The sequence below is a fragment of the Rhinatrema bivittatum genome, chromosome 3 (assembly GCF_901001135.1).
Source record: "Rhinatrema bivittatum chromosome 3, aRhiBiv1.1, whole genome shotgun sequence".
Classification (NCBI taxonomy): domain Eukaryota; kingdom Metazoa; phylum Chordata; class Amphibia; order Gymnophiona; family Rhinatrematidae; genus Rhinatrema; species Rhinatrema bivittatum.
Window position 1 is genome coordinate 415,181,162 of NC_042617.1, and position 23,246 is coordinate 415,204,407.

At 40.8% G+C, this 23,246-nt stretch overlaps 1 protein-coding gene across 1 annotated transcript in view; it reads right to left on the reverse strand.

The window, feature by feature from the left end:
• LRRC1 (leucine rich repeat containing 1) overlaps positions 1-23,246 on the reverse strand; it is a 248,198-nt gene that overhangs the window by 85,131 nt on the left and 139,821 nt on the right. Inside the window, exons 5-6 of the mRNA XM_029595706.1 lie at positions 1,614-1,670; positions 710-773 (exon numbers count right to left, since the gene is read on the reverse strand). Of these exons, the coding sequence (XP_029451566.1) occupies positions 710-773; positions 1,614-1,670 (121 nt within the window). The remainder of the gene's footprint in view (positions 1-709; positions 774-1,613; positions 1,671-23,246) is intronic.

Consider the following 23,246-nt stretch of genomic DNA (forward strand, 5'->3'; position numbering starts at 1 on the left):
GACATAATAGGATGAGAAAAAATAAAATCCTGAGAGGAAATGAACCGAACTATTTTCAGATATAACTGGGACATATCTGCATAGTTCTCAGACTGAATGTTTGTGCACGGAGTTCAGCTTTCTGCCGAGGACCCTAGCCACCCAATCTGATTATAATTTGTATGTGTGCATTTTTTCCATTCACAAGCAAGTCTAGGCGAGCTGCAGAAAATGTATTATTTTTTTTCTCGCAGGGTTTGGCATTCTCGCCCAGGGATCCTTGTTTTCACATCTCAAGATCTATTTGCCTGCCCCTCTATGTATGGCTGCTGAATGAATAACTGATTTGTGGTCTACAGTACAGTCTGCACGTAAACTTTGTCGAAAGGCATTTGAAAGTTTCAAACTAGCTCCATGATAGTGGAAGACAATTTATCAGCTTGAAACCGGTTTTGCACTCGCCGGGCTATGAGAGTTACTGCAGACCCTAGTGCTGAAGAAGGGATATGAAGTTTTGTGTCTGCAGTGGTGCTGGCTGTATTTTATGCTTGAAGTGTTTTTCGTGGGATTGCTTTATTTCCATTCTGAATATGAGATTTTTGATGTATTGATATGTTATGCATGTGAATAGAGATTTCTACGCTATTATACTCTGTACTGGGCAGCTCCCTGGAAAGGCAGCTCAAATTCATAAATTAAGTACGAGAAGCAAAGAGCACAAAAACCTTACCAAATTATAGAGTTCATTATTTCCTAGATCAAGCTCTTCTAACCTATGGAGCTGGGCAAGGGACCTGGCAAAACAATACAAGAAAAGAAAGTCTGTTACAAATAAATAAAAAATGTGATTTAAAAAAGATTTAACAGCATTTCACAAAATAATTCAAATTATGCAAAATGTATCTTTTCCATTTACTAACATGCCAGAAGTTATCATCAGGGTATCTTGTTATATTTACCCTGTATCCTTAACGCTTTCCCTTTCCTTTTAACCCGCAAGCCGTATTGCAGGAGGACTTGGGCATTTCAAAGGCACAACCCTCTCCAGATGGTAAAATGCAACGGGAACACCTAGTTTTTCACCCACCCCCTGACTGGTTCTTCAGTACCAATGATGCACATAATAATTCAGATTAAAAACAATTTAAGAAGTAAGGGGTCCAAATCGCTGTATAAATCGCACGGTTAAAAGAAAGGGCTCATTATCGAAGCACTGGCGCAAGGTTATGGTGTGTGGTGGCGTTCTGCTGCATACTTGGGGCTCTGGATTTCACAGCAGTAGGCCCCCCCGTTGTATCTGCTTGGAATCTAGAGACTGGGCGATACAGAAAGGTTTTAAAATAAGTAAATAAATGGGTTGGGATTCATGCACATTCATTAGGGATATCCTGAAACCCTGAGCCATCTGCGGCCCTTCAGGACTGTTGGTGAATAGCACCGCGGTTAAAGGAGGCTCGAGTGCATACTTAGTGAAAGTGACATTAAAAGAGAAGGGCTGGGAGAAAGACCACCACATCAAAACGAAGGAAATGTCACTGTTAAGTTTCAGCAAACTAACCCCAATGTCACCAAATACTTACCATGTCCACCATGTGGTTAATCACATAAAACAAATGATGATTCATTAAACTTACTCAGGTAAATAGGTCAGTAAATTTTCCCTCAATTCCAATGAGGCCAGGTGCGAGAGGCTGGATGGGGAAAACAAATGCAAAGAAGAATTTTATTCTTTAGCAGTTTAAGAAAACTGGCACAAAATCCATAATAAAAAAAGCTTTCTTACAGCAAATGTGAAAACAAAACCCACATTTTCCCTTAAAGAGGCACCACAGTACAGAAAAACATTTCCAAAGACCTTTGAGCCTTGGTTTCACTCACCGCAAATGTATGCCTTTTGGGCTTTTTACTTTAAGCATGTGCTTTAACACACATCCCTCTTTCTAAATGTACTCAAATTTTCAGCACATGTTTTACAAGATGTTATACAGATATTATAAAACATCATCTCAGCGTTGGGTACCTCCTTTTATTGTATTCATTTTCAATGGCCTTAATGTACATCATTGCAATATTTTCCATCACAAAGCATGAAACAAGAAAATATGCTTAACTGCATGATATGATTTTTTTTTTTAATTTATAGTTTATTAAATTTTTCACATTTATTTTTATGTGATTTTTTTTATTTCCTCTTTATGATACATGCAGGAGAGAAGCAAGCAAACCACAACATTAAGAAAAGCAGATGCATGCATTCATAAATGACCTAGAGGTGGGAGCAATGAGTCAGGTGATCAAATTTGCTGATAATACAAAATTATTCAAAGTTGTTAAATCGCAAGAGGACCTTGTAAGATTGGGCAACCAAATGGCAGATGACATTTAATGTGGACAAGTGAAAAGTGATGCATGTAGGGAAGAGGAACCCAAATTCTAGCCTCACAATGCAAGGTTCCACCTAGCGAGTCACCACCCAGGAAAAGCATCTAAGCATCATCGTGGATATGTTGAAATCCTCTGCTCCATGTGCAGTGGTGACCAAGAAAGCAAATAGAATGTTTGGATTTATTAGACAAGGAATGGAGAATAAAACAAAGAATAACACAAAGCCTCTGTATCACTCCATGGTGTGAACACACCTTGGTGTACAATTCTGGTCACCACATCTGAAAAAAGATAACACGGAACTTGAAAAGGAACAGAGAGCGGTGATGCAAAATGATAGTGGGGTAGAAGGATTTCCCTATAAGGAAAGGCTAACAAGATTAGGGCTTTTCAGTTTGGAGAAGAGACAGCTAAGGGGAGATATGATGGAGGTCTATAAAATAATGAGTAGAGTGGGATGGGTAAATGCGAATCAGTTGGTTTATTCTTTTAGAAAGTTCAAAGACTAGGTGACACATTATGAAGTTACTAGGTAGTAAATTTAAGACAAATAAGAGAAAATATGTTTTTACTCAACTCATAATTGGACTCTGGAATTTGTTGCTGGAGGATGTGGTAAAAGCATTAGTGTGGCTGGGTTTAAAAATGGTTTGGACAAATTCCTTGAAGGAAAATCCATAAACCACATTATTAAGGTACACTTGGGGAAATCCATTATTTATCTTTGGTATAAGCAACATGGAATCTATCAACATTTTGATATTCTGCCAAGTAGTTGTGACTTGGATTGGCCACTGTTGGAAACAGGATACTGAGCTTGATGGACCCTTGCTCTGACCCAGTAACATACATCTTATGTTCTTTGTATATACACATAGCAAGGGTGAAAAATTCCCAGCCTCCTAAACGAAAAAAAAAAAAAAAAAAAAAAGAAGTAGTGTCTGCTACTGGTCCAGGCTCAACAGGAAGAGTTCCTGCTTCAGCAGATCTGGGCCCAATGGGAGGAGCTGCAGCCATGGATTGGGACCGCTCCCTGCCTCCACAGAATAATGAGAGAGAGAGAGAGAGAGAGACCAAAAAGCAATATTAGAAAAAGCTAAAAATCAAAAAAGACATGGGAACTAAAAAGACATGGGAACAAAATAAAGCCAATAAGAGAGCAAAATACAATGTTTTTAAAGTACAAATAAACAAACTAGCAAAACAAGAAAATTGATAAGCAAAAACATGTTTTTGCCCTGGATCTTAAAAATGGTGGCTGGTGTATTAGTCTTTTCCACAACAGACATACATGATTGGATTCCTATTGATAATACAGGAGCATATATTTTGACAAAAAATGAATTTAAATCTGTTGTGCACTATATATGCTGTTAACTGTAAACATAAATATAGAATGTCTGTGTTATCCTGATCTAAATCATGCTCCTTCTATTTCTGGAATTCCAATAAACTTTGTAAAAATTGCCCTCCCCATCCCCAAAAAAGAATTAAATATCTTGTGGTTTGTTCTTATGTGCAAAATATCACCCCAGAATATTCTAATTACAAAGGTCTAGCAGCATGATTTATAATGTATGCTGCGAATCGACTTTTCATGTGGCCTGACATCTAGGAAAGCAAAATCCTACATTACAGCTTTCCCAAAAACGACAGTCCCACACTTGGCCTGCCAGTAATTACATTACTCTTTGTATAAGTACATGACTGAAGAAGGGAAGAAAAGGCTCCAACCCGGCATCGTCACGCCTTCTCCTTTAATGCACAACATTTTTGTTCCATCTCATATTAGTTTAGTGCAGGTTTAAAGGGACATTTACAGCCTCGGGTTCAATTCACAGTATTACGCTGACGTGCAGCAAACTGGGAGAACATTTACTCAGTTGTCAAGTGTTTTGCCTCTTCGTTCCATTTCTGTTTTGTTCAGTGCTTCGCCGGGGCGAGGCAGCGGCAAACAAACCAGTACTGTAAATACCGCATGGAGAGGTCAAGAAAAGTGCCATTCGCTTGCACATGTCCGTGTTTAATTTGCATTTTTGGTTTTTTTCTCTTTCTTAAAGTAAGATTTTCAGGTACTGGTTTGGCCAATAAGTGAAAGATTTTAATTTCAGAACAAGTAGAGCAAAAAAAAAAAAAATACCAACAAATACCAGTCTTCAAGCAAGAGTTTCTTTCTATGGGTTTGAAATAAACACAACTTTGCCATTGATATAACTTCCAGATACTTCTGGAAAGAAAAGAAATTCTCTAGGAAAAAAAAAAGCACTGCAAGCACAAGCTTGTGCAAAAAGCACAGTGGGACATTTGCCCGATGCTTAGATTCAAAACTTTCAGTTCCAGAGTTTTTAGTACAAGTGGTATGATTTTTTTTTTCTGTGAGACGTTTTCCCTTCCAGAGTTTATAAGTAATTATATCCTTGGGTCAAAGAACTGCTTTATCAAATCTGGGTAAGCAAAATGGACATGCACATTTTCTTTCCTTTTCCCTAGGTCACTTTGATCAAAACTTCTGGACCTAAGAGAAAATGCCAAAAAGCAGAATATTAAAAAATCAAATAAAAAATAAAAATGTTCAGTGCAGGAATAATTACCACAAGGTAGGCTTAGCTTTGAAATATTGTACCAGGTCCTTAAGAAAAAAAAACAGTATACATAAAAAAAATGTTTACCCTTTGTGAAAGTAAGCAATTAAGCACCATTGGCATGGTGGATAGATATCACTTATATACAATATACCATCCAGCCTGGCCTTTTTATCAACAAGATCTTTGATGCCACATTCTCCTCTATACACACTCAAAACAATGCTACAAAAATTGTGCTGTTTCTTCTCTAACACATTGCTAAAATGTGTCTCTTCCTTTCTGATCATGCTACTAAAATGCTCTTCCATTCTCTTTTCACCTCCTGTTTAGATTATTGCAAATTGCTGTTTGCAGGCCTCCTATTGATGCACCTTTGCCCATTGCAATCTATTCAAAATTCAGTTGTTAGACTTGTCTTTCCTTCAACATTACTATGACCATGTAACCCCTCAAGTCACTATACTGGCTCCCCATCCGCTTCTGCATGCAGTTCAAATTTCCGTTTTTCACCTACAAATGCATTCACTCTGCAGCTCCTCAATATCTATCATCACTTCTCTCCCCCCATACACCCTTCCTCATGAACTTCGCTCATCGGGCAAGTCAGTTGTGCCCTTCCCTTCCACTGCCAATTTGCAACCCCATGCTTTCTACCATGCTGCGTGTATGAGCTGAGGGTCATGCTTCCTTTCCGGCCCCATTCAAATCCAGTCTAAAAAGTTGCCTTTTTGAGAATGCTTTTATCTTCTAACCACATCTCTACAACAAACAGACTTCCCATAGACTCGTTTGTCACGTATGTTTATCTTGACTCTAAGGTAAGCTCCACTGAGCAAGGACGATCTCATATGTGTATCTGTACAATGCTACATACGTCTATAGTAGCACTTTAAAAATGATAAATAGAACTAATAGGCTGTCAATTAGGTAAGGCAATATTGTTAGACAACCCATTATATCAGGGGTCGGGAACCCATGGCTCGCGAGCCAGATATGGCTCTTTTGAGGGCTGCATCTGGCTCGCAGACAGTCGCCACACTTTCCCGCTGACCCAGCTGCTCCCCGGTCCTCCTCCGCCCGGGCTTAAAATGCTGTCAGCCCGGGCGGAACGCGGCAGGACAGCTGGAGTCAGCGGCACCGGCGTGCTCTCTTCGCCCCCTCCCCCTCGCGGCCCGGAAGAGGAAGTGAAGAGTATCGGGTGCCTGCGCGGCAAGAAGAGGCCACGCTAGTGCGCTCGGCATCGGCCCGCCGCGCTGCAGTCTTCTTTTCTTCGGGCCGATGCCGAGCGCACTAGCGTGGCCTCTTCTTGCCGCGCAGGCACCCGATACTCTCCACTTCCTCTTCCGGGCCGCGGGGGAGGGCCGGGCCTGTGCGTGAGTGTGTGTGTGAGAGAGAGAGAGAGATTGCATGTATGTGAATGATTGAGAGCCTGTACATGTGAAAGAGAGTATGTCTGTGATTGAGAGCCTGCCTGTGAGAGAGAGAGAGAGCATGAATGTAAGTTTACCATTGGGAACCTGTATGTGTAAGTTTGTGATTGAAACCTGTTTGTGTGAAAGAGTATGTGTGTATGATTGAGATCCTTTGTGTGTGAGAGAAATCATGTGTATGTATGATTAAGAGCCTGTGTGTATAAGTAAGAGAGAGATCATGTGTGTGTGATTGAGAGCTGGTTTAGGTGATGGAGCATGTGAGTATGTGATTGAGAGCCTGTGTTTAAATGAGAGAGAGAGACCATGTGTGTCTGTGTGTGATTGAGAGCTGATTTAGGTGAGGGAGCATGTGAGTATGTGATTGAGAGCCTGTGTGTAAATGAGAGAAAGAGAGGACATGTTTGTAAGCATGTGAATGAGAGTCTGTGTGTGAGAGAAAAAGACAGCATGTATTTATGTGATTGAAAGCCTGTGTGTGTGTGTGTGTGTGTGTGTGTGTGTGTGTGTAAGCGTGAAAAGATAGACAGCATGTGTGTAAATGTGTAATTAAGAGCCTATATAAGTGAGTGAGAAAAAGCATGTGTATATGTGAGTACTGAGAGCATGTGTGTATAGGTGTGTCATTGAGAGCCAGTGTGAGAGAGAGCGCTGGTATGTGACTGAGAGAGGAGAAAGTTCCAAGCAAACCACCCCACCTCCTGCTAATTCAGAACAATCTCAGGACACCTGGATATCAAACGTTCCCAGGTATGCAGAGCAAAAAAGGTTTTGTATCCTTATTATTTTTCATTACTGGGTCTTTGTGTCTGCTATTTTGAAATATTTTGTTCGTATCTGGAAATGTTTTATATGTGTTTTTAATTATTGGATATTCCACTCATTAGCTGTTTCGAAATATGTTCTTTTTGTTAGTACAGTTTTACTGCTGATGATTTTATATTTCTTGATTTGTTTTATAAGGATGGGTGATGTTTCTTTTTTCCTTTGTTACACTGCATACAGTGACTCTGGCTTGTTGCAGTTTCCAATTCATTTTTTTCTGTATGCTTCTTGTTATGCGTTTTGGTCTCTTTATTCTATGTTAGGTGAGGGACAGCACGTGATTCAGGTGAGGTTTTCTGCTGACGTGTAGTTTCTGTGTAGGACTCTATAGCAGCCTGACTTGGTCCGTTTTCCTAATAGGAGATGTATTGGTGTCTTAAGGCCTGGTGTAATATTTTCAGAGACTTATTGTACTTTAAAAGTGTGATCTTACATAAAATGCACACATTTACTTATATTTAGTTTTAAACATATTGTATGGCTCTCATGGAATTACATTTTAAAATATGTGGCGTTTATGACTCTCTCAGCCAAAAAGGTTCCTGACCCCTGCATTATATTAAGAGCTTCCATGAAACACAAAACCGCAAGTGAATTCGAAAAATCACAGTGAGTGTAAACCCTACATTCAACAACAATTGACAAATGCCTACAAGTTTACACTTTGTGGACTTGGTAATATTTTTAAAAAATGGATAAACATAGCTAGGATAGAAAATTTGGCTAGTAATTTTGGCACCCGATCTGTATGACAGCTTCCAAAAGGAAGAAGGGAAAAAGAACATTATTATTATATTTACCCAACTTCATGTGTCAACAGAAATAGGGACAAAATGTGACTTTCCCAAGATCATAATCTCTGTGAGGGACCAAGATTTGATGTTCCAAAGCTCAAAAATGCTTCTAAGAATCCATTATTTCTTAATTTCTAATTTAAATTTATTATTTTATAAACCACCTTTCCAGAAAGAACTGCCAAAGGCATGCTGCAATGCTTCCTAGTTCCCCAACCACCGACCAATTTAAACATCAAATTCTGTGCTGAAATTTGCAGAAATGTATGCTGTGTGTTGGAGGACCAATTTATTTATTTAAGATCTTTTGTATACCGCCTATACAAGTTTTGGTAGATCTAAATAGTTTACATAAAAGAACATTCAGAATTCAAAGGGGAAAGGGAGGGGGAAGTAGGAGTACAAGATAAACAGATTTTAAAAACAAAGAGTAAAACAAAGTAACTCGATGTACAAATCCATTAAGACAAGGAAAAAGCGTCACACTGCTTGCAGTTTGCTGAAAGCGGTGGAACATAAGTATGATTTTAGCATTTTTTAAACTCTGAGAGCGTAAATAACTGATTATACCAACATAAGAACATGAACCTGCTCAAGTCCTTTCATGATTTTGAAGACTTCTATCATATTACCCCTCAGCATTTATAATAGAGTTTACATAAGAGGACATTCAAAATACAATCTTCTTAGGTAAAAATATCACTTTACAGCATGCATATATTTACATGCCCTACTGTAATGACAACCAGAAAAACTCTATAAAAACGATACTTGTAACTGATATTAGGCCTATTGTAAAATATACTAAATCTTCCATACCGAAACAAATATACAAAATCTTCCATACAGAAACAAACCTACATATGAAAAGTTAACACTGTAAATATTATACCAGACCCTAAAACACCAATACACCTCTTATTATGAAAACAGAACAAGCCAGGCTGCTATCGATTCCTTCAAACTATACACAAGCAGAATAACTCATCTCGGTCACGTATGCAGAACACCAATAGAACCTTACCAAATACAGAATAGGGAGATCAAAAAAATAAATAGAAACATGCAGATAAAAACTGAACTGGAAACAGCAATAAGCCAGACTATTATGCAGTACAACAATGGAAAAACAGAAACATTACTATTCCCCACAAAACAAACAAAATCAAGAAATATAAATCAATCATATCAGTAAAACCATGCTAAAAAATAAATTTCAAAACAGCTGACAAATAAAACGCCCAATAATCAAAAACTCAAATTTAAAAAAATGCCCCAAATACCAATAAAATATTTTAAAACAGTAGACAGAAAACACCAACCAATAATTAAAACCAATAAAGAATTTTAACAATATTATTCATTTTCCATACCTAGGAACTTTTGATTCCAATCACTCCAACATTATTTTGGATTAGCTGGGGGAGAGGGCATGCACAAACTTTCTCCTCTCTCTCATATACACACACACACACACACTAACACACATTCATTCTTACATTCATATGCTCACTCACAAATGCTTCATAAAACTCACACATGCTCACACTCACATACACCAACACATGATCTCTCACATATTCATGCTTTCCCACTCATCCTGACTCAAGCTCACACATTTGACTCATGCATTCACTGACACTCATTTATTTATTTATTTAACATTTTTCTATACCGACCTTCATGGATAAATACCATATCAGGACGGTTTACATCGAACAGGGGTAAAAAATAACTAGGTAAAGGAAGAAACAAAGTTACATTAAACGAGGACCGTGAACTTGGAAGCTTAGGTAGCTGGAAGAAAAAAGATAAAGTTAAGTTAAAAGGAGAAATAACAAATTCCGGACTAGAGATAGTTCAGATTAGAGTTAGTCCACATGTTAGAGTTGGTATCCATGCTGTCCAGGTAATCAGAGGTGTAGATAACGTTTAATGTGTATCCTAAGGTTCTGGGAAGGCCTGAAATCTCGCATCACCCTTACTCCTAAGGGATTCACATATTGTCTAATCCATTTAAAGGGAAAATTATCTTGTAGTCGGGTTGATAGTCCTTCTGGAATAGATATTTTTAATATTTCAGATTTATTTGTATTTAATTTAAACCCGGACACCCTATCATATTGTGATAACTTTACCATCACTACTGGCAAAGATGTCAATAGACAAACGTTAATATTTTATAATCTGTTTCCCTTATTTTAATTCCTCATATATCCATAGATAGTTGAATTTTCTCCACCAGTGGCTCCATCACCAGAGCAAATAAAAGCAGCGACAAGGGACAACCCTGGTATGTGCCCCTTTCTAGGGTTAAGGCTTTCAAATACCACCCCCCCCCCCCATTTACCTTTACCTGAGCCTGAGGAGAGTCATATAACTTCCGAATCCACTCATGCTCTCATGTGTTCATTGACACATGTACTCTCATATACATGTTCACCAAAATGAGCTCTCACGTTCACACACATAAGCACTGAAACATACGTGTCACACATGCTCACCAACACATGTATGCTCACAAACTCATACGTTCACTGACCCATGTTCTCTCTCCCTGCCACTCTTCTCCCCTCTGAATAAACACATTGATTTTATGTATATTGATGGTAAGGGGGAGCCAGGCAGGGTCCAAAAAACTAGGGCCCTCAGTGGGCTGCCTGTCGCCACTCTGTCCGTTCCCCCCCCCCCCCCCCCCCCCCGGTGTGAGAAGGGGTGGGCTGTAAGAGCCCCAAACTTGGGTGGGGTTTTTTTTTTCGATTATTACTTTTTGCCACACCCCAGTAGCTGAGAGCAGAGTGAGGAGTTAAGCTGGTGGTGAGGCAGTGGCAAGTGCCAGCTGGCTGCCTCCCGCCAGCAGAAGCATGAGAGGGGAGGAGCCAGGAGCACATGAAAGTGGGAGAAAGAGGTGCCTGAGCAGAGAAGCAGCAACAGGCACACGGAGTCAACACCGCTGCTTCTATTTCTATCACAGTAGGAGAGAGTAAGAATAGAGCCTCGAGGGAGGCTCCCACTCTGATACAAGCTGCTGAGGGACCTGGTATTGATCACAGTGGCTCCGCAGGCTTGGGGCTGCAGCGACCAATACAAACAACGTGAACCTCCTTACTGGCCCCACACAAAGGCATGCCCGAAGCCCCAACTGGCTAATCCGCCCCTGAATGAGATGTGCATATGTGTGAGAGAACAAGTGTGTGAGTGAGAAAGAGCGTGTGAATATACAGGAGAGAGAAAAAAAAGAAACTGTGTGCCACTCTCTACCCCACTAATCTACAACAATCTTAAGGTAGCTGGAAACCTAAAGTTCCCAGGTACAGAGAGCAGGGTTTGGGGGTTTTTTTTGTTTGTTTTTTTTTAATCATTAAGCATTATTTGGTGTGTCCAGTATTTGGAAAATCTTTAAAACATTTTTGTGTGTTCTTAATTATTTGGTATTTTATTCATCAGCTATTTTGAAATATTTATTCTTTAATTAGTATGATGAATATTTTATATTTCCTGATTGTATTGTTTTCTATTTTGAGGACTAGGTTATGTTTCTGTTTCTCCACAGGTGCACTGTATACAGAATCTGGCTTGTTGCCAATTCCAGTTTGATTTTTGTGTGCACATTTCTATTTATACTTTCAGCCACTTCAGAACAGATTACATTCAGATACTATAGGTAGTTCCCTATCCCCAGAAGCTCACAATCTGTACCTGAGGCAATAGAGGGTGAAATGACTTGCCCAAGGTCACAAGAAATGGTGATGGGATTTAAACCCTGCCTGAGGGTCTGTGTTTTCGGTATGTGTGACCAAGTTGAGGTATTCTGCTAGCGGGCAGTTTCTGTGTAGGGTTCTATAGAAGCTTGGTTTGTTTTGTTTGCCTAATAGGGAAAGAGGAATAGCCTAGTGGTTAGAGCAGTGGGTTACAAACCAGGAGACCAGGGTTCAAGTCCCACTGTCGCTCCTTGTGACCTTGGGCAAGTCACTTTACCCTCCATTGCCTCAGGTACAAAACTTAGATTGTAAGCCCTCTGGGGATAGGATGTGATATCTCAGATCGAATGTCAGTATATAAAAATAATAAATAAATACAAAATATTAGGAGATGTATTGGTGTTAGGGCCTAGTATAATATTTGCAGTGCTGGCAGTTAGTGTTGTTCTGATATGGGAGGTTTACTATATTTTGATTGTACATCAGTTTACTCAAGGCTTTCTAAAGGCCAAGCCCACACCCAATGCAGTTTACAATAGGCCTAATACCATATGGGTTCCAAGCATCTTTTCTGCAGGGTTTTTGGGGTATCACTACAAGGGTGATACCCCAAAAACTGACTCAAGCTCACACATTTGACTCATGCATTCACTGACACTCATGCTCTCATGTGTTCATTGACACTCATGTACTCTCATATACATGTTCAACAAAATGAGCTCTCACGTTCACACACCTGAGCACTGAAACATACGTGAGCAGTCACACATGCTCACCAACACATGTATGCTCACAAACTGTGAATCATGCCCCCAAGCCAGTACCTTATTACACAGACTTTAAGGTACAACGGTTTTACCATATGGAATGGTAAATGTTGCAGAAAGGGTGATACATGCTGGGTCATTATTATTACTTTGAATGCCCGTTTTCATGTAAAATCTATTATAAATATATAATTTTTAATTGGGTGTGGAAAGGGCAGGACCCAAGTGGGGTTCACCCAGGGCACCTAATACCCTCATACTGGCCCAGGCTGCTCTGGCTCCATCAGCAGTTGTGATCATTTGAGTCAGTGGGGCTCCCCGCTGCAGCAGTGATGTGTGCAGTCTTGGCCCAGGCTAAATTTTATTTTTTTTTAAGCTAAAGAGGAAGCTGGCAGCATGGATCAGTTTTGGTCTCTCCCTCTCCTAGAGCATGTAGACAGAACAGAGCTTGGGGAATCATAAAAGCAGCAGATGTTCTGTAGCACACGGTCAATGGAAATGTGCTGGAATGGGGAATAGCGAGCAAGCTAGTCACAAAAAAAAGATAGGATGAGCCATAAGGAAGAGCTTTTGTGGTACTCATGAGGTTTCAGTCTGAAATGGCTGGGTTGAACTCAGAGGGGCAGCTAGTTGCAGAACCAGTGAGTCCACTAGAGAATGTGGGGTGCCAAGAAGGGATGGGAATAGGAATTGAAGGGACTGCTGCAGGCTGGAGAAGGGCTGGCAGCAAGCAAACACTACCATAATGATGTGGCAGTGCTAGGGCAAAGAGGCATTCACTGAGTGAGCGTATGAGCAACAGCACAGCAGCAGATTGTGTGTGTCTGTTCTTGAGCCTCTGACTCATTGTGGATGTCTCATTGCTTAGCAACTGGTTTACAAGCCAATTGGTTGGCAAGAAACTAACACCAGACCAGGAAAGAATCCATCCCTGGTCAAGTGTGAGCTATACTGCTTAGTTATTTAAGAAAAATGTGAAATTTATGTTTGAGATATTTGACTCAATTCTGCCAGGCGCCAGCTCCTGGGTCAGTCTGGTGGCCTTTTGGGAGCTATTAGAGCACATGCTATAAAGAAAACACTCGAGGGAGTCAGACAAGTACCCTATGGACCAGTTCTGAATAAATCCCCCTATTTTCCTACAATCCGCTCCTGCTTTGGATGTTTCAAAACTAAAGGAGCAAACAGCTAGAGTACCATAAGTAAGCAAGATCGATGCAAACAGCAGCTGTCTACAGTGTTCATCAAAGGAGCACACCTTTAAACTGTTTGAAATCAAGGTTGGTTGAAGGGGTGGGTGACTTATGCCCCTGCGCAAGGTAGTGCCTGCTCTGTATCCCTGCACAGTGCTGACTTGTTGGAGCAGGTGCCTTTTGATCGTGTGGGAGAGAGCCCACATCTTTGGCACTGAGCAGGACAAATGAAGGGGTTCTGAAAGACATGCCACTTTCACTGCCCTCTGAACTATCCAATTAAGTAGTCAGAAGGATAACAACTTAGCCTGATAAGTTAAAGGAGGATTGGGGTGTTTCACGGCAAAGCAAAGTTGATATTTGGCATTATCCAACTAAGCTAGGCAGATAATTTTAGGATATATTCAGCAACATGCCTGTACCACTGAATAACCAGTATAAGTTAGCTGGATAAGTTTATTCAATTAACTTAGCTGGATGCCCCATGGCTGAATATGGACATCAGCTGTGTTTGCTTATAAGGGAAAAAAAACCGGCTTTACTATTTTATGCCAAACGCAAAATTCATGGTTTAGATAAAAATATTATATATGCAACACAACATTCATATGTTTCTAAGACATACCAGAATTGTCTAAACAAAAATACAATGTGAAAAAAGTCAGACAATGTAGCACAAGTTTTGTACCATTTTTTTAACCTGCTATGTCACAGACTCATAAATGGTATTAATCTTCTAAGCTCTTCAATTATTTCTTATGCCCAGCTTTTGCTAATGTCACCATAGTAACACTCAGATTTTACACGGTTTTATTTATGAGTAAATGGCACACAAGGAGCTGGATATTATTCCAATACTGTAATCTGTTTTAATCCTCTGAAGCCTTCTTTTGCAGGACAAATGTATATGCTACTCCTGAAAATTGCTGTTTTCAGTTTAATGTCAAATACTACCTGGGTGCATTGTAACTTGAAAAGTATTTAAGTACAGATCTTCTACGCAAGGTTTTGACTTTTACAGAAATGCATTAACCGCTATGATAGCCAACCTACTTAAATCTGCAAGTCTTGTAGCTCAAACTATATGTACACAGAAACTTGGCTCAAATAGTCAGATAAACTGTCCTTTATACAGTGTTTATAAAACTAAACACTCATATCTGACTAAATCAGAGTTGGCCAACTCAGGTCCTTGACAGTTGCAAGTAGGCCTGGGTTTCAGAGTGAGCAAAACATGCAGATTAATGTGTTTCTTTACCTAAACACATTCAAATATAGCCATGATTCCCACCCACCCCAATCCATGCCAGCACCCTTGTAGAAAAAGTACTTAAAATCTCCCTTCTTCCCCCAATTCCTGAGCCGCCTTCTCTTCTCTCTCTTCCAGTAGTTTTCCAATGTGGCACAGATTTGGGCTCACTGCAGCAGGCCAACTGCACTGCATGGCACATAATGTATTCCTCCCCTCTTCAGAGGCGATCCAACTTCTGACCCTCGCCTCCCTCTCCCTTTCCTACCATCCATTTCAGCCTCTCTCATATCCCCATAACAAACCTGGTTCTTGCCCTTCATTCTCCCCATCTCACTCGTCATTCATATCTCCTCCCTCACCCACCCTTCATTCCTCCTTGCTCCCCCCTCTTTCCCATCCCTTGTTTTCAAAGAGACCATTTTCTTAGCTTTTCTACTTCCTCGTTCCTTTCTTTTATTCCTACTACACAATGTAGTTTGTTTCTGAATTCTTTGTAGTTTTTTTTTTTTTTAATTAAAATGTAATCCCCCTTTTTATGGCTATGTTTCTTGTTCTCAATAATTTTCATCCAAGCCACCTCTTCAGTTATCTAAGCTACGACGTACCTGTGCCGGATTGATGCCTGCACAGAAGTTCTGATAAGGATCAGCACAGCGGCATCCCCTTATTTGCTTACTTACATATGTAATAAGGAGCTGCGTACTGAATCATTCAGCACTAATCTCTCTGCAGGTATGAAATAATCAAAAATAAGAACAGAAAAGGAATCTCAATATATTTTTACTGCCAACTGAATTATCTAAAAGATTATTTTGCTTGTAGTCTTTTTTATATTTTCTTTTAGCTCGTAAGATTTGTACAAAAAAAGTGTAAATATTGCTATAATTTTTCTAATCAAGTGAAAAGCAGAAAATGAATAATGCTAAATACAGATCTTTATCATTTATAAATGGGTAAATCTTGCGATTTAGGCCTGTCTGTGTGTCGCTAGGATATGCCCCTCCAGTTCTCTTATTCTGACTTGTAGAACACAACATGGAATAACTTTGGAATTTAGTTTAATGTTGCTGCTTCATGTTCCTCTAAGATCTTTACCATGGCAATCTATGGAAGAAGAGGCTGCAAAACATGATGTCATTACACAGGCTCACTAGTACTATAAGATTCAAGTCTATGTGAATTTTCTTTTACTACTCTTCTTCTTTAACCAGCTATTTGTCTACCAGAGGGCCTCAGCCACTCTGCCACATTCAAGGTACGGATTCTGCGATATTACCAAATGCTGGCTTAGTAACATCATAGCCATGTAACTCTGATAATGTATAGGGTTCCTTGAAGCTTGGAGAGAAACACAGAAAACATAGAAATGATGACAGAAAAGGACCAAACGATCCACCCAGTCTGCCCAGCAAGCTTATGCCAGTATCTGCTGCACTGTGCAGGTTACGCTTATCAGTTTCCCAGATCATAAAAAGTGAGGTCCCTCGGATGCTGTCCAAATGCAATTTTCCCTAACCCTTACCATGGAAGATTACAGTTCCTTGGGTCTTCTCTGTCCCTCCTGATGCAGCCAGCCTCGAAACACAGACCTTGTCAGGGGACCCAACTTGGACTTTGGTGGTGGACTGTTTCGAAACTTAACATGCCTGCTGCCTTAAACATCTGAAAAAATATTCTGCTCATATAATAACTCTAAGCATATCTTTTAATAAAGATTTAAAGTTACCTCATATAATACCTCCAATGCTTTCAGACTTCGTGGGATAAGTCTTGAAAGGCGAGGAGACTTATGTTGAATTCTTGATTTCTGCATCTTTTTGCGTTTCTTTACACTTGCCTTAAACATCTGAGCATTTGATATATATATATATTTCTAATTAAAAAAAGTGTCTGGCTATCTTCCTGTAGATTGTTTAAATTACCAGCAGATCTAATACACTAATGTGACACACACTTACTTGCCTACAACATATTTATGTATGTTTTGCTTCTCCTCCACCGCTTGTCTGGTCTTGGCTTAGTGACATCTACATTTATGCTCAGTATACTAAAACCTTTCTATAGATTCTTGCAAGTGATCCAGATTGTCTACTGTCAGAGACAAGATGCTGGGCTCAAGGGACCACTGGCCTGAACCAGCATGGCACTTGCATTCTTATTCCAGACAGCAGACAGAGCTCTGCTACACAACTCTCACAAAAAAAAAGAAAAACAAAACGGTAGAACACTCAGAAGGAACAGCCCAATAAAGATTTAAACAGATTGGATCCAATCAAAAAATACAAACCAAATGAAAACCTGAAACTATCCATCTAATACTACTTAAACTGAGGAGGTTGGTTTTTTGTTTTGTTTTGTTTTTAAATTTTAGCCCAGCTGTTTCCTCCCACACCTCTGTGCTTCCACTCAAACAGGCCTGGGTCTCTGTTGGGTTATGGCACCATAAGCCTTCACTTGCAACCAATAGGGCCTTTTACCCAGCCCCTACTTTTCTATCCCCTTCCCCAATGTGCTCAACCATCACTGTGTCAATCCACAGCCAAAGGCTACAAATTATGGCTCCCCTCCAAACTGCTGGTTAATGTGAGCTTTACATAGGGCCACTAGGTGTCACTGTTGAGCAATGACAAAGACTCCTCCCCATTGCATCCTCAGCATCTTCCGCTGATCCTCAGTAAAAATAATGTACTCTGTGTACGGTTTGAGCTGCAGGACCCATACAATTTTTGTAGCACTTCTCTGAACTTCTTTCCTATCTATATCCTTACAAAAGATACGATCTCCAGACCTGAACACAGGCCCAAGGTGAGGTACCCCTAGAAACTTTTTATGCCGACATTACCATCTCCTTTTTCCTGCTGGCGATTATATGCCTTATGCACTCAAGCACATTCTTAAGAACAGAAGTTACACCATGCTGGGTCAGAACATGTTTCATCAATCCAGACATCACACCAATTTGGGTCATACGTACCCAGCAGATCCCAAAAAGATGTGTTTCTTGTTACTCCCTTCCTGGGATAAGCAATGATCTTTCCCAAGTCCACCTGCCTAATAATGGTTGATGGACTTTTCCTCCAGAAACTTTTCAGCTTTCCCTGCAAATGCCACTTGCTCCATCTTCACTCACTGCATCCGCCCCTAGAATGACTAAGCAAAAGGATCAACGTACTTAAGGCTTGCACTGCCCTGGTAAGAGTCCTTCTACATTTTGCAGCCTCTTCTTCCATAGATTGCATTGGTAAAGATTTTAGAGGAACATGAAGCAGCAACATTAAACTAAGTTCCAAAGTTACTGTATAGTTGTCGGAAGAAGAGAACTGGAGGAGCACATCCTAGCAACATGCTATGTAATTTCCATGTGCTGGAATCCATCAAGCAGTAAACTCTTGTGTAATCATCTACAAGGTTATTCCTGTGGTCTGTCCCAGCGAAGTAGTGCTGTACCTTTATTGCACACACTCCACTGGCTTCTGGTGAATGAGGAAGTGAAATTTAAAATCATGATGTTATATAAAAAGGATAGGCCTGCGTGTTTTTTTTGTTTGTTTTTGATCGTACTCTCCACTCATCCCAGGGAGTACTATCGTGGGTTCCTCTGAGGCAGGAAATGCGGAATATAGCCTGTTGGGAGAGAGCATTTTCTGTAGCTGGGCTACATCCGCCTAAATGTTAGATTGGAAATGAAATACAAGGCATTTAGAAAAAAAGTGAAAGATAGCTATTTCCTGGGGGATAACGTAGTAGAAAACATGACTGATTGGGGGTAAGAGGCTGATGGCAGGTGCTTACAGATCTCTTTCTACTCTAGGCAGGTTGGTTGGGACAGGAGAGGCTCGATATTTTTAAGCTAGTTTAATTGATTTTTATGTGTTTGAGGTTTTATGTATAATTTGATGCTAGATATTTGTTGTGCATCACCCTGGGCAGGCTGGTGCCGGGTTGGGCAGTACATAAATGAAATGATGTACGTTGGACCTATAAAGCAGAATTACAGCAGACACATTGGTCTTGGAGAGAAACTGATTGCTTGTAGGTTAAGATACCTTTTATAATGAACACAGGAAACATCCAAAGGTGATGATGTGCATGAGATGTTAGCCCTGCACTTCTTACACACTTTGCTGTCCTGACTCTACATTAAACCAAATTACCACCAAATTATTATAGATTAAAGGGCTGTACTGGATTTCTCTAAAAAATAATTAATAATTTGTAATATACCACTGAAACAGTTGATACTATGATGTAAAGCAAAATCCAGGACTAACCACAAACATCAGATCAGAATTAAAATAGTTCTGGGATGAATTATCTTTTTGAACCAAATAATGATTCAATTTATAACTATCATATATGAAAATTCCTGCAAATCGCAGTAAGAATGTTTGTTGGTCCCTCAGTTTTACAGAGCAGAAGAGAAAACCTGATACAAGTATAGGCCACAATTACTGAAATAACTGCTTCAGGGCTATCATTAGCATTTCAATTTCAATCTCAACCTTGGCTTCTAATTCCAAAAAGGACAGCATGTATTTTAAAATAAAAATGTAACCTTTATACCATGTGCTGAACATTACAAGTGCTACTACCCTTCCTCACCCCCATCACAAAACCTTGACAACTGGTGCTACTGCTCATGTCTCCAACTTTTAATATTTAAACCTGAGGATTTTTCCTTTTCTCGAAGCTGCTCCCCCACAAATCCTCTGAACACCTTGGAGCAGCTATCCTGGCAAAAGAATCATAAACTAATCTAAACCCAATGGACCTAGAGTATCTACGAGTTCAGAAGCAGTATGACCTAAATCAGACCTCTTCCCGGGACAACTCATTTTTGACACTGTTGTAAACATCAGATTCAAGGGAACTGCAGGGAAATGACCTTAAGATTTCTAAAAATAACGAAAGTATTTGTAATTACAGATTTCTATGAGATCCATCCTATGAAGAGCAGGCCCAAAAATGTTATCATAATTTCTATACCCTATCCCCAAAAAATGTTTTTCAGGTCAATACAGATCACTTAATTCAGAGGTGCGCAAACATTTTCAGCCACGGTTCCCCTTCCAGTTATGCAATTGATTGGTTAGGGCCCGTGCGTCTGTGTGTGAGCTGAATGAATACTACATATATACACATACACACATATACATATATGGTATTCACGAGGCAGCCACACTGTCAACCAGTGGTTCAAAGCCCCCAGTCAGCTTCTCCTGTTTATTTGCTTTTTTTTTTTTGTTTACACACACTTTTTACCTTTATTCTCCCTTCCCCTCCTCCTCCCTCTCTCTGTGGCCTCCTTACCCACTTCCCTCCCCTACCTCACCACTTCTTTTCCCCTAGCAGGCAACAGCTGTGACCTCTCTCTCTCAGGAACTCCTCCAGGCCTGAGGTCTGAGAGTGGAAGATCTTCTTGGGTTGTGGAACACTGCAAAGGCTGCTCCTATGTCCACTTCTGCCACAAAGTAAGCGACTTCCCGCCCAAGCCTGCCACCCCAGAAGTAGCTTCTCTCCCTGACCCATGGCCAAGCTATGACATGCTTACAACTATATCACAACGATCTGGCAGCTCCTTCCCACCTGAGCTTGCTTGCCTCCACAACACCGAAACGCAACAGCATAGCATTTTTTTTCTTCCTTGATTGGGCAGTCGTGGGCCCTCCCTTCAGGATTCCTCAAGCACCCCCCCCCCCCCCCCAGTTTGCTCACCCCTGACAAACTGAGAAAGAAAACACAAGAACTGATAAGGAACGGAAGATCCATTCAATCAGCCCAACTTGTTTTACCCTGCAATGCCGTACACCTCTGGCTTTCCTTCACTTCTTAGTAACTGAAAGTCCTCTGAACTTATCCCATGCCTTCCTGAATTCGGTTACTGTTTTTGCCTGAAGTACCTCCACTGGAAGGCCATTCCATGCATCCAGTTACTCCTGAGCATGCCCCCTTTGAACCTCTTATGATCTCTTCTAAAATTGTCTTTGCATGGTAAAGAAACCTCTTTGAATGGCTCTATCATGCCTCTCCTTTTTCACCACTCTAATAATGTATACATATTTAGGTCCTTAAGTCTCATGTATTAGTAATTTTAGTGTAGACCCTGCATCATTTTGGTAGCCTTTTATTGGACTGCCTCTACTCTCTCTACGTCAGGGCTTCCCAAACCTGACTTGGGGACCACACGGCCAGTCGGGTTTTTAGGATATCCACAATGAATATGCTTGAGATAAATTTGCATACCACAGAGACTAAGTATATGCAAATTTATGTCATGCATATTCATTGTGGATATCCTGAAAACCCAACTGGCTGTGGGGTTCCCAGGCCAGGTTTGGGAAGTCCTGGTCTATATCCTTAATGAGGTACAGCCTCTAGAATAGGATGCAAAACATCAAGGATGCTTCTAACAACCTGGACAAAGGAATTATTGCTTCCTTTTGTCTACTGGTTATGCTTCTCCCTGTACACCCTAGCATTCTTCTGGCTCTGACTACTGCCTTGTCACACTATGGGGTAGATTTTATAACATGTGCAGTGTGCACAATAGGGGGTGAATTTATGCAAACTGTGTGGTGATGCAATCGGGCCTTCCCCAGTTCCCTCCCAGTCCACTCCAATTAAGGAGCGGATTGGGAGGGAACTTCCCTAACACCCTGCCTAACCTCCCTTCCCCTCTCCTCCCCCTAAAGGTAACCTTCCTTGCCCGTATTTTTTAAATTTTATTTTAATACTTGCTGCTCCTTGGGAGCAGAAGTAATTTACGCACACCAGCTGGCTGCCAGCACGTGCTTCATCAGGACAGCGGCTAATGGGGAGGGAGTCCATCAAGTTAGGGTGAGAGAACATAGTAGAAATTTCATCTTTTTGAGACTTTCCTCACTCCAAATGTCGCCAAGCCTTCACCAAGGTGTACTGTGCTGTTCGTACATCTCACTCTACATGCAAAACTGGCCCCTAAACCACCATTAACACCTCACCTTGACATATCAGGTGGCCCTCTTATAGAGAGATAAATACTTAACTAGTATGAGGGCCTTGTAGATGGTCTCTCTCTCTCATATTGCAGGGCACACTATGTTTACTGCACCATGTGAAGTGCTAAGTTAGCGCACCATGCAATAATACCTATGCGAAGCGGTGACTTACCACATGGTGCGATAACTTTCCAATTTCCATCAACACACCCCTTTTTGGATAACGCATGCGTTATCCATGCATTATTGATGAATCTAGGCCTTAGATGGTAACTAAAACGAGTGCATGGGCAGAAGTAAATAAGCACGGGCAACAGCCTGACGCATGTTGCAGGCATGGATTTAAAGTCCATATTTACGTGCATAAATGTTGGCCCTGCCCAGAAAGACCCTGACACGCACTAATTTTCCAACATGTTGGATTACTCCTGCGCATGTAATTGGGCCATTTTAAAATATGAGTTGCTTGCCCAGATACTCGTGCATATGGGCCTTTTAACAAAAGCAACTCTTAAAATGTACCTCTAAGTTTGTACCCAATGCAATTTGTGGGTAAAGTGACTTGTCCAAGGACACAAGGAATGTCAGTGGGAGAAGTGGGTTTTGAACCCTGGCTTCCCTGATTCTCACCATCACTACATCAGGGGTTAGCAAACTGGAGGGATGGCCCAGAGGGAGCATGAAAAATCCTGAAAAGGGGGGCGGGGCACCCTGACTGCCCAATCAAGGAAGAAAAAAATGGCTATGCTGTCGAGCCTCAGTACCATGGATGCGCTGCAAGCTCAGGAAGGAGGAAGCTGCCAATTGTAGGGACAACTGTAAGCATGCCATGGCTTAGCCATGCATCTCTTGCGATGGGTTGGGGAGAGGAGTTGCTTCTAACTATGGCAGCCAGGTGGGGAGACCGGCAGCAGAATTCTGTGGCAGAATTGAGCATGGGAGGTACCCACTGGGATACTCCATAACCCAGGAAGTGCTGCAACACCCTCAGGCCTCAGTCCAGGAGGAGCTCTTGCTGTCATCAGATCCCTATTCAGAGAGAGAGAGATCGCAACTGTTGCCTGCCAGGGAAAAAAATTGGTGAGGCAGGGGAAGGGAATGGGCTAAGAGGCCAGTGAAAATGAGGAGATGGGAAGAGAGAATAAAGGCAAAAAGTGTAACAAGGAAATGTTAAATAAGCAAATCAAAACATAATAAAATAAAGACAATGACAAATGTCCAGAATAGGGAGAAAACTACAAAAATTTCATGAAAACAGTAAAAGAAAAAAGTTGGACAGGGAAGGATGGAGTTTTCCTCAGCTCCTAAAAATTTTTAGCTGGCACTATTTAAAAAACTCTTCTAGCCCTTACCATTGC